The 12,039-nt window shown below is 45.0% G+C and overlaps 1 protein-coding gene across 1 annotated transcript; it reads right to left on the minus strand.

The window, feature by feature from the left end:
• Positions 1-8: 8 nt before the first annotated feature.
• Positions 9-11,346, minus strand: ACAT2 (acetyl-CoA acetyltransferase 2). Its single transcript, XM_082215308.1, has 9 exons — positions 11,201-11,346; positions 8,550-8,684; positions 6,610-6,791; positions 5,781-5,898; positions 5,294-5,437; positions 4,193-4,315; positions 2,272-2,426; positions 1,090-1,200; positions 9-240 (listed from the first exon to the last, which is right to left on the minus strand). Exons 1-9 carry the CDS (start codon positions 11,253-11,255, stop codon positions 73-75), a joined length of 1,191 nt encoding a protein of 396 aa, XP_082071434.1. The 5' UTR covers positions 11,256-11,346; the 3' UTR covers positions 9-72.
• Between the last annotated feature and the right edge of the window lie 693 nt (positions 11,347-12,039).

Below are 12,039 nucleotides of genomic sequence, written 5' to 3' on the forward strand. Positions count from 1 at the left end.
GGCGGCAGTTAAGACAGTTTCAGTTTTAATTAGAAGCCATGCAAAAAATACAGAATTACCGAAACACTTCCATTATCTTTCTACACACATGGCTATGCCCATCCCTCCTCCTATACACAAAGCAGCAACCCCCCGTTTTCCACCTGTTCGTTCCAGTGCATGCACAAGCGTAACAAGGATCCGACAACCAGATGCTCCAAGAGGATGGCCAAGGGCGACAGCCCCACCTTCAATGTTCACCTGCCACAAAAATTAAGTGTTCCTGTTAATTCAAGTATACCATAGAACAAGGCAGACAAAGGGGCAGGAAGGGAGATGCCTCAATGACATTCTAACCAGCCTTCACTGGAGAGATTATCTGTAATGGTTTTTTTAAAAAAATAAAGTCAGAGGACCAGTGAGGGTGAAGAAAGTCACTAATGTGATAGTTCGGCAGCAATACTGTGTGAATTCTCTTTAAAAGCTGTGTTGATAAGCAACATTTATTCCAGAAAAAAATGGCTGTAACCCTGGGAGTTGAGGGAGGTAAACTGTATTTGCAAGGGGAGTGACCCCCAGTTTCTTCAAAGCAACACAGCGATGGCTGGTAGCCAACAGATTTGGTGGAGCTACCAGGAGGGGGCATGGAGGTGTGACAAAGTTCTGATGCAATTGAGTTGCATCATTGTAGTAAAGGATGCATTCCTGGCAGGCAAAATCACTCTTCAGAGAGAGTGGTATGGCCTGGCAAGGTCAGTCTCAAGGACCAGATAAAGGCCTGGAGAGGGGCATCTGGCCCCTGGGCCTGCGTTTCCCCATTCCTGCACTGGAGGAAGGAAGCTTTTGTAAATTCCTCCTTCCCTCTCCCGTCCCTCAACAGTTTAACACCCACCAAACCTGTGTACACTTTTCTTCCAGTGGGAGGCTCTCCACCCTCCAAATCCTCCCCTTCTGCAAATGAAACGAGCCCTTCTATATTCACCAACCCCCCCAATATATGCAAATTTATTCTGAATGCCTTCCACCTTATCTGAGAGAGGCTGCACCTAATTATCTCTCCCTTTGTCAGATAAGGTTAGATGATTCCAGTATTGAGCTTTCAGGACGTACCTTTTCCGGGTTCAGTTTTAGCTCTTTTGTTACTGCACAACCTAGAGCAGCAAAGGCTTCATTGATTTCATACAAGTCCACTTGATCCACTGTCCAACCTGCTTTTTCCAGCTGCAGAAGGGCAAACAAGTAATTAACATCGAGGCTTCAAGCAATTAGCAGCAAAGCTGGTCTGTGTGCCTTCAGGTTTTAGAAGCGGAATATAACCAACTAGATTCCAGACATTAGGAAAATAGGGTAATGCTATGGGCAGTTGGTTATTGACTCTAAAAATACTGTTTGAAGCCTTCCCATTAACATGGAAGATGTAAAATTTTACGCATAGGCTCATTAATTGCATGAGTCTCACAGAAACTGTGTGCCAATGTCTCAGATTTATTCATAGAAACTAAAGGAGTGCATTGCTTGGAAAACAGAAATTTAGCATCAACTGAAGATTTCCCAAAATCAAGGCTTTTTTTCCAGCCAGAAGTCTGTTCCGGCACCTCTCAGGTGGGCACTATTGCCATTATAGGAGAACAAGGGAGGCATTCATGGTGAGTTCCAGCACTTTTTCTAGAAAAATGGCACTGTCCAAAACATTTTAAAAACTACCATATTTTTTCTGTATATAAGACTAGGTTTTTTCCCTAAAAAATAATGTCAAAAAATAAAGGGCGTTCTATGCAAAGATACATCTCCCCTCCCCCATTTTCTTAAATCTGAGTCCCCAAAAACAGCAGGCATCTTATATATGGGGCGTCTTATACGGAAAAATACAGTATATGGTTCGGGAGGCAGCAGAGTGTATGTTTAATACAAGATTTGTTACTCGGGACTAAGCAGCTACAGTGGTACCTCAGGTTACATACGCTTCAGGTTACAGACTCGGCTAACCCAGAAATAGTACCTCGGGTTAATAATAAGAATATAATACAATTCTATTTATATCCCGGCCTCCCCAGCCGAAGCCGGGCACAGAGCGGCTAACAACAGTATAATGATAAAACATTCTAAAAATCATTTCATTAAGAACTTTGCTTCAGGATGAGAACAGAAATTGTGCTCCGGCGGCAGCGGGAGGCCCCATTAGCTAAAGTGGTGCTTCAGGTTAAGAACGGACCTCCGGAACAAATTAAGTACTTAACCCGAGGTACCACTGTATTCTGAAAAGGTTCGCCCTGTTCCCAATCTATTACTTACAGCTTTCTTTATGGCTGGGACAGGCCCAATCCCCATGACAGAAGGATCTACACCAGCTTGGGCCCAGGATACAATCCGTGCCAAAGGGGCAAGACCTCGTTTAAGGGCTTCAGCTTTCTTCATGAGAATTACAGCTGCAGCACCATCATTTAGACCTGGGGTGGAGTGGGGGGGGGGGAGAGGGGACACGGCTTGAGACTCAAAACATGCCATTGAAAGCGTTCTCCAGGTAGAGTGAAACCTGAAAGTAGATAGAACTACACAGTAGAAATCTTTTGCCCTCTGCCCTTCAGCTGCCTATTAGCACAGGAGTGTGAATTAACTATTTCTAGCCAGTGGGCCAAATCCTTATCCCCATGACCCTAGTGTGCCAAATTTAACAGATAGATTTCCCCGCAAACATTACTAGATCTCCCCCCCAAATGTCACAACTGGAAAGCAATGGCAAATGAGACTTGTATACAAATATAACTTCAAAGTGGTTGATAGGAACACTTATCTTCTTCAAAATTGTAGTTACCAGTATTAGGTAAAGGTAAAGGACCCCTGACAGTTAAGTCCAGTCGCGAACGACTCTGGGGTTATGGCGCTCATCTCGCTTTACAGGCCGAGGGAGCCGACGTTTGTTCGCAGACAGTTTTTCCGGGTCATGTGGCCAGCATGACTAAGCCGCTTCTGGCGAAACCAGAGCAGCGCACGGAAACGCCGTTTACCTTCCCGCCGGAGCGGTACCTATTTATCTACTTGCACTTTGACGTGCTTTCAAACTGCTAGGTTGGCAAGAGCTGGGATTGAACAACGGGAGCTCACCCCATCGCAGGGATTCAAACCGCTGACCTTCCGATTGGCAAGCCCTAGGCGAACCAAATTGTTTAAGGATGGAATATTGAAAAGTGTAACCTGCCACAAAATGTTGCGGTATGGCTCAGTTCCCCTGTTCAGGATTCAAAACATTCCAGCTTATCCCTCCATCCCAGTTTTCCATTCTCACCCCCCCCCCCAGCCCCAGTCCATCAGCATCCTGCGGCCACTGAGCATGCTTATTCCTCACTGGGAAGTTTTGAGGGTTCTCCCCTTGCAGATTTCCCCTAAAGATTTATACATTTCTTTGTACTTCCGCAAAGGTGGGGGTTCCCAGCTTGGTGCTGCTGCATTGGCTACATACACAACAGCACTTTGAGATCCGGTTAAATATATACAAGTAGGACCTGCAAGAAAATGTCACAGAATTCCAGACACTTCCATCTCATTCCTACAGGGCTTCCATTTCTCCTGTCATCTGTCATCAGCATTTCATGCCCACTGAGCGTGCTCAGTCCATACTGAGTTTTCCCCTTTGAGGGTTCATTAGGGACAGAAACATGCCTTTCAACTTTGAAGGACAACACAACACTTTAAAAGAGGCTTTTGGGATTCTGCATGGCAAACTGTATTTTACAAACAGTACTTTGTACTGGTCTTTAAGGCTGGATCTAGACACATCAAAGAAGCGTTTCAGTTTATAGCATTGTAAATTTAAACAGGGAAAACAGGTAGAGAAAAACGGGACTCCATGTCACCATCTGGTGGCACAATGTTCTCACACATACAATGCATATAAATTGTTTTTTCTTTACCAGTCTAGTAGAGTCCTAAGTCTCTACTGAGGAAAGGCCTAACAACCACCTCCCCCTCCCCCACCCCACTGCAATGCCCCAAGCTGTGGTTGGAGAAAATACATTCCCTTCCCCTACCCCAAGTATTCCCAATTGTATCTGTCTGAAGTTAAATAAAACTTGCTTGAAGCAGATGCATTTTAAGAATTATATTTAAGTGGTATCCATTATGATCCTTAATTACCCACCCTTCACCCTTGGGTCCTGGGATGGGTTACAAAATTAAAATGCACTATTAAAAATGGTTTATAACATCTTAAACAAACCTGAGGCATTTGCTGCGGTCACGGTTCCTGTTCCATCAGTTATAAAAAAAGGCTTGAGCTTTGCCATCGTTTCCAACTTGGTACCAGGGCGAGGATGCTCATCTGCTCTCACTTCAACCGGACCTGCAAGGCAGCAAGTATTTCAGAAAGAACTGTCTACGTAGAATTTAAAATGGAACCTAAGATCTCTGTAACCTATCCAAATGGAAATTCATCTCCCTGCCCCCAACCCATCCCCCATCCTGTCCTCTCCCATTCACTTCTATGGAAGCAGCCGCTCTGTGCTTGCAGAGCCAGCCCTCCACTGCAGTACAATGGGGAGACACACTCACACAACAACTCATAGCAACTCTGTGTTCCCACAGAAGAATGCCTAGGGCTCCGGTCTACTTCCAATACGTACAAAGGTACACAACAACAGTACTGCTTAGAGTTAACCCATGGAACATTCGGCTTCTGAGGTTCCACCTCTCTTTTTAATAATAATAATAATAATTTTTTATTTATACCCCGCCCTCCCCAGCCAGAGCTGGGCTCAGGGCAGCTAACACCAGTAAAATTACAATAAAACAATGGGGGGGGGACCCAATTTAAAATACAAGTTAAAATGCAACTTAAAATGCAGCCTCATTTTAAAAGTAGCCCATAAATCAAAACCATAATGGGAGGGAAACATAAGGGTCAGACTGAGCCCAAACCAAAGGCCTGGTGGAACAGCTCTGTCTTGGAGACCCTGCGGAAAGATGTCAAGTCCCGCAGGGCCCTAGTCTCTCACTCTTTACTTACTGTTAAATGAATTAGACTTTAAGACAAAGTTTCAGAAGGTCAGGAAACGTTGGCTCAGAACCGTTTCAAACAGGAGACCTCTGAAAAATTGCTTTGCAGCCTGACAGCAGTGAAATGGTTACCATCCATCATTTCAGCTTTACTTCTCACAGTGACAATGTAAATTACTAATCTTATGGGCCAGACTCCACCCACCTCTGAGTTAGATCATTATCCCTGATAACAAAGAACTGAAGCACAGAAACAGATACAGACCGTGATAACCAGTCATACGCCCTGTACCCAGAACAGGTGTTGCTACGAATGCATACTCACCTTTCCTAGAAGGCACAGGAACAGGAACAATCTCTTTATCAAAATAGCCAGCCTTCTGGGCATTTTCAGCCTTGTTCTGTGACTGTACAGCCAGTTGATCTTGCTCCTCTCGACTAACCTGCCACTGCTTGGCAACATTTTCAGCTGAAACCAGGAGTTGGGGAGTATATATTCATTATCATGACGCAGCAAGAGTCACATTGCCTTATGCACAGCACAGCTTTAATTGCATCAAAAGTTCAGTAATGAACTATGGGAATCTGCTGCCTCCAACGTTCAGTGCTTACTCACTCATGACACGATCAAATCTATTTTGTTGGAAAGGTATGCCTGTTGCTTAAATAAATGTTTAAAGCTATTGCTGAAGGAAATGCGAAAGCTGAAATGGTCCATCTAATATTTAATAAATAAAAATAATATCCAATATTGAACTAGACTCTTCCCCCACCCACTTGACAATGCCATTTGGAAGAATCATATGGCTTACCAGTTATACCCATGTGGTAGTGGTAGAAGGCATCTGTCAAACCATCCAAGATCAGAGTGTCCTGCAAGGAGGCTTCCCCCATCTTCAACCCATTGCGCATATGAATGACATGAGGCGCCTGCAAGTAAATCATTTTGACACATTTAGAATTCTAAGAATGACGTTGTTTGGAGGTGGGTGGAAATCAAGTCTCTTCTGGCCAGTCCCTCGCCATGTCACAGCTATTCCGATTTCTGTAAACAAATGAGGTCTACAGAAGGGGCCGCGGTACAAGGTTTGCTTATGGAAGATGCAACCCCAGTTGAAAGAATCGCATAGGAGGTAACATGGTATACCTCTTCCAGAGCCCTTGGAGGACTGATGATCTGAGTAGGCCATACATGGGCAAATGGTCAATCCAGAGACATCCAAGGTATGCTCAGTTGGCAAAGTAGTTGACTAGAAAAGGATCCTACCTGTTCTGGATGGGGTTGGACCACTGGTGATGTCAGGACTTTAGGGCAAAGAGAGAGGAATGAGCAGGAAGGCTCCTAACACAGCAGGACTGTGATTTGAAGTGAAACGCTTGCCATCTAAAGAGGGGAGCTCCCATTAAGTCAATTAAATCCAGAGTCTAACTTTACTTAACTGAACCATTGAATTACACACACACTCTGCCGCCCCATTTCTACAGCTTGGGCATGTTGTTAGACCCAGCCTTGTTTCAGTCACAATGATTCCACCATGCAAATAATGGCTTTTCTAAACTAGTCCAAATCTTTCTGCCCTGAGAATTGTTCCAAACCACTAATCTGCAAAAACCAACTAAGTCTGAGGGCAGAAGCCTCACCTTGCTCATGCTTTCCATGCCTCCAGCCACTACAATACTGGAATCTCCTATCATGATGGACTGAGCGCCTAAGCACACGGCTTTCAGGCCTGAACCGCATATCATCTGGCAGCTCCAAGCAGGTATCTCATATGGAATCCCAGCAGCGACACTGGCTTGTCGGGCAGGATTCTGACCAGCACCTGCAGAAATAGAAAGAATTCATCAGCATGCAGACAACCAGGCTCAACTGCTCTCATTCCTTCCCCCTGACCAACTTTCGGCCCTCATTCCTTTCCATATGAAAAGGCAAAAAAGACACAGAAACACCATTTGGCTACAATATTCTCAAGCATCCTGTTTTGTTCTTAAGTGGATAGCTGGCTCTTGCTTGCAGAACCAGACACTGCTTTCCAAAACCTACACTTAACTCTGCATTTCAACACCTGCCTTTGGGTTGCTCAAGTCACCTCTGTTCTGGATTTTCTGGTGTCAAGAGTGTTTTCTGCTCTTCCCTGACACCTGATTTGGGGCTTCTGTGCCTTCAGGATAAATTACAACATTCCTATGAGATGCGCTTCATTTAGTTTTGAACTCCCACATTCCACTGACACAACTTTTGCACCTTCCCTCCGTCTTCCATGTTCTTTTTTTGGGGCACCTTTTTGGGCAACCTCCTTGCTTCCTGACCACTTTTCAACCCTGCACAACAGTTCTGCCAATTAGAATTGTTATGAGGGCACCCTATGTCACCTCAGCCCCTCCCAACTGTCTACTAGAGGACGCTTAACCATGGAAGACCATCTCAGGTTAGCTTGGATGGGGGAAGACTGTGGGGGGCTCAGCAAGCGAGGGATTAGGAAGAAAGTATGAACCGGGATTAGGGATTGACAAGGTATCAGGGGGAGTGAATAGGATTATTGTGGACCGGAAACTCAGGAGTGGGCAAGGAACATTTTTATAAGATTCATTCGCATAATGAGGGAGGGTAGGGAACTTCAGGCCAAAGGGCAAAATACAACCTTTCAGAGCTCTTTATCTGGCTCATGGGGTGGAGGATAGAGAGGGATGTGCGAGTGTGGAGAAAGTAGCCTACTGTGCAAATTCACCTCAACAGCTCCATCGACTTTTCCCTCTGCTCTTTCCTCCTCTCCACTGACATGCGTCCCCTGGAAGGTTGCCCAGAAGGGACTGCTGCCCTCAGTCTGAAGAAGGCTCCCCACCCCTTGGTTAGCATGTAGGGATGTGCTGTGACAGGCTTTTAAACTCCAGATGTTGACCTTTCAAGGTAAGGGAAACTCTTCCTACTAAGCAATTATTCCTTAGAGGACAACTGCTCCCTTATAAACCAACTTCCCATGAGTTATGATGCAACCTGAGGTAAGGTTATTTCGGAATTCCCTTCTGAGATTTAAATTATATGAATTAGAGTAAATGAGGATGTTCGCTACCATTTGCTCACAAATAAAATCCAAGTATTTGCTCTCAGGAAATTTGATATACCAGCACTGAGATGAATAAAAATGGTAAGTAGGGTTGCAATCCAGCAAACTGTTGTAGCTTGAATACCCTCGGTGGGGCCGGAGGTGAGAGAGCTGTGGCTTATCAATGAAGCCTCTTCTCTGGCCGTATGGCCCACCACATGTTCTGACTGATGTGGCACATAGGGAGTCCTATATGTTGTGACAGAGAGGGCAGATGACAGGACCAGAGAAGGAGCAGTCACAGTTGCTTCATCTCTGGCCGCCAGGGGCAATGAAAGGTTACAAGACAACTTGCTGTAAGCTGGCAACCCTACTTACACAGGAGAAGAGAAGGTGAGCTGTACAGTAGAGGAAGATTAAAAAATATGACTCATAGTATAAATGCATATCTTGTCTACGTATTACAAAAGCCCTAGCGAAGAGGGCAAAACAGATTCCAGACCAGCACCTGAGAAAACTGGTTCACTTAAGACATACCTGCAGCCAAGACTTGTCCAAATATAACCTCAGATACTTCTTTAGGTTCAATTTTTGCCCTCTTCAAGGTTTCCTTTATGGCTACAGAAGCCAGCTCATGGGCGTGCAAAGTAGACAAGGCACCATTGAAGGAGCCTAGATAAAAAGCAAGTTAAGTTGTTTTACTACAGACAGGCCTTTTTCAACCACAAAATAAGTACTTTACAAAAAGGTTTGTGAATCCAGGTCCAGTAAGGCATATGTAAATGAAGTACTGGTAATATGGGGTGGGGTGTTGCATAACTGGAATTGTACATATGACTCAAATTATGTTTCCTAGTAAATCTTTGTGCATAAGTGAAACATAATCTTGTCCATGCTGACTTTAAAATTGGTCTCACTAATTTAAATGAGACTTACTCCCAATAAAGAAGGATTTATGTTGGTGGGAGCAGACTTATTGTTGGGGGCAGGCTTTATGTTGTGGGGGGGGGGCAGAACTTCAGCTAAGTATTTTTATTGTTTTAGTTGATCATGGGGGGGGGGGGCAGCAGCTGACCTCCCACCCACCCCTTGGTTATGCCCATGATTGAGCATTATGCAAATAAAGGCTTCCTTTGGTTTGTTTTCTATTTTGCTGTCTTTCAGTTTCAGTCATTCATGCTCAAAATCATCTAAATTTGGGGTAGGAAAGCACTCTCTCCTCAATGCAACATACCCCATAACGCACACACACACTGCCTGTGCCGCTCTTCACACTTGCTTTGTGCAAAATGGGTTAAAAAAGCCAAATAAAAAAAGAGAAGATGATGTATTAAAGCTAAGTTGTGCAATAACCAGTGTGAATATTAAGAGTTAGTATAGAGAATAAAAAATAGACTATCAAGAGTGGGGAAAGATGATTTTTAAATAGAAGACAAAAGAGTAAACTTGTCGAAGCAGATAAGAGGCTGCATTAAAGTAGAGGCAATAATCTATTTTGTCCTGCGGTAACACACAGAGGAAACACACCCCTCATAAAGGCATGCCACATGTAATCAATGCTGAAAACAACTCTGCACATGTTCAGAGGTACTTGAGCTGCATTTTTGAGATCAGGAGTTGGCATTGCAGCTTTCTCCCAAAGCGAGTTGCCGACCCTGGATCTCCCCTCCAAGGACATTGTCACATGACCCAAGAGCCAAATCCTTTTACCCAAGGCCAGATTTACGTTTGATGGCACCCTAAGCTACTGAAGGTAATGGGGCCCTTTATATGTCCAGCTGTCCTTTGTCAACAACAAATTGTCGCAGTTTTTTGTGTTGAACATATGCGATATAGTAATTTATGGATCTAATAGGTATCTAAAGCCATTTGCACATAACAAAATATGTATTTTGTCAAATTAACTCATATCATAGGCACCCTATGTAAAGAAATGAGTAAACCAGTGATATTTTAGGGAGCAGGCTAGCAGGCAGGGCCCATGACTTACACCATAGGAACCTACACAACACAAAACACTGTTGCTGTATGTAGGTTTTATTTTGTTTTTTATCTTATATTTTGGAAATGTACATCCAGGTGGTTTTTTTCTTTAAATTGTTTAGGGGCCCCCAAGAGAGTGGGGCCCTAAGCTAGAGCTTGTTTAGTTTATCCGTAAATCCGGCCCTGCTTCTACGTTGCAGCCATCTCTTTGCAGAGGACTGGCTAAAGAGCAGCATTAGGTTCTGTTAATCTAATGAGAGAACAGAAGCGAGCCGAGCTTTCATGGTTCTACCCGGCGCAGGCCAACCGGAGGAAGAGCGCGATTCGTCAGCGCCTCTCACGAAGCAATCACAGGGCTGCTCCGCCCGGTGGCTCTACAGTTCCTACCCAATCACTGGGCGAGGCGGAGCCTGGAGTGACCACGTTAATATTTACCACCGGCTCTACGCCACAAGTACTGCACGAAAATTAGAAACTCCGAAATGAAGATTAGGTTGTCTGTTCTATTGAACTCAGCGCGGCTGGCTGGCTTCCAAGTTGACATGTTTGCACGGTTAGGTTTGGGCGATCTGGGGAAAATTACTGTAAAAGCTTGCAGTCCTCATGAAAACAGAGGAGAGTTTAGTCAAAATTTGCAAGTCGCCCACCTTTCATGTAGTTGCAATCACAAAAATGTTATTTAATTTTGGATTAGGGCCAACAAGCACGTTGATTTGGGATGACGTCTAATGGATCTAAAAGGACAGCTCATCTTCAGATTCTCGCACTCTTCGTCCTCTCTTAAAAAACACACGAAGGGCTGGCCAATCGAAACTGCCCACACCCTTCCTTCGAGTCTGCAGTTCCCCTTCCACGAGAAATGGGCTACAGCTCAACTGAAGGGGCACTAAAATGATACTGGAGAGGCACTGCGAAGTAGCAACGCCCGAGCGATTGCTTCGCTTTCCAGCCGCGATCAGAAAGATCAGATCAGAAGAATCTTTATTTGCATCAGCCATAATAAAATAAAATAAAATAAAATAAAATAAAATAAAATAAAATAAAATGGGCTGAAGATAGAGGTAAAAACTTAACTAGGCAAAATACATTTTGGAGGTTTACATCAATGATCAAGATCAGAAAGGAAGCGGAGCTTCTCCAATGGGTAAAATATTCCTTCCAGGCCCAAATCCGCCGCAGCCGGCCTTGCGCGCCCTCCCACTCACCGACCGGGGTCCTGACAGCAGCCACGAGCACAACACCTTCCCCGCTTGCATCCATGCCTCCTCCAGGTCCTGCTTCGGCGGCTGGTCCTGCTGCACCTTACGCCTGGCCCTTAAGCCGCCTCGCGCCGCCCTAAAATCCCACGCGCGTTCTCATTGGCTGCGCGGGGCTACTCCCACCCCCTCAAGCGCCTCAGTCACGGAGGGCTCGGCTGAGCGTACTGTCACGTGACAGGCGGGAGGCGGGAGGTTGCGTTTTCGCTTCGCGAGAGGCTTTGAAGGTGACGCCGTCTCCGTGCCGAAAAGATGGAGGATGCAAGTGTGCAGGAAGCTTCACCGAGGACTTGCAAAATTGTCCAGTAGCACCTTAGAGACCAACTAAGTTTGTTCTGTGTATAAGCTTTCGTGTGCATGCACACTTCTTCAGATGCACACGACAGCTTATGCCCAGAACAAACTTAGTTGGTCTCTAAGCTGTTACTGGACTTAAAAAAAAAAATTATATATATTTCGACTGCGTCAGATCAACACGGCTACCTACCTGAATCTGAGGACTTGCAGTTATCACTCCCTCAGCTTTCCTCCCAGGAGCCCATGGGAGGTTAACACAGGGTTTCCCCGCTGAAGCGATTCGAAATGATCGATTTATTATCGTTCCTATTCCCTGCCCCCACCCCTTAAGGAGATCAGACGAACATTTTGTCCTCACAATAGGGTCCCCAGCTTGTGCGTGCTTGCTTTCGGAGCGCTTCCCTAGAAAAGCACAGCTTCACATATTCACATGGAAAACTCTATATGATTTGTGTAATGTGCACATTTGTATTCTGTTTTGCAGATGGGGT

The sequence above is a fragment of the Podarcis vaucheri genome (assembly GCF_965113315.1).
Source record: "Podarcis vaucheri genome assembly, chromosome: 3".
NCBI classification, from domain to species: domain Eukaryota; kingdom Metazoa; phylum Chordata; class Lepidosauria; order Squamata; family Lacertidae; genus Podarcis; species Podarcis vaucheri.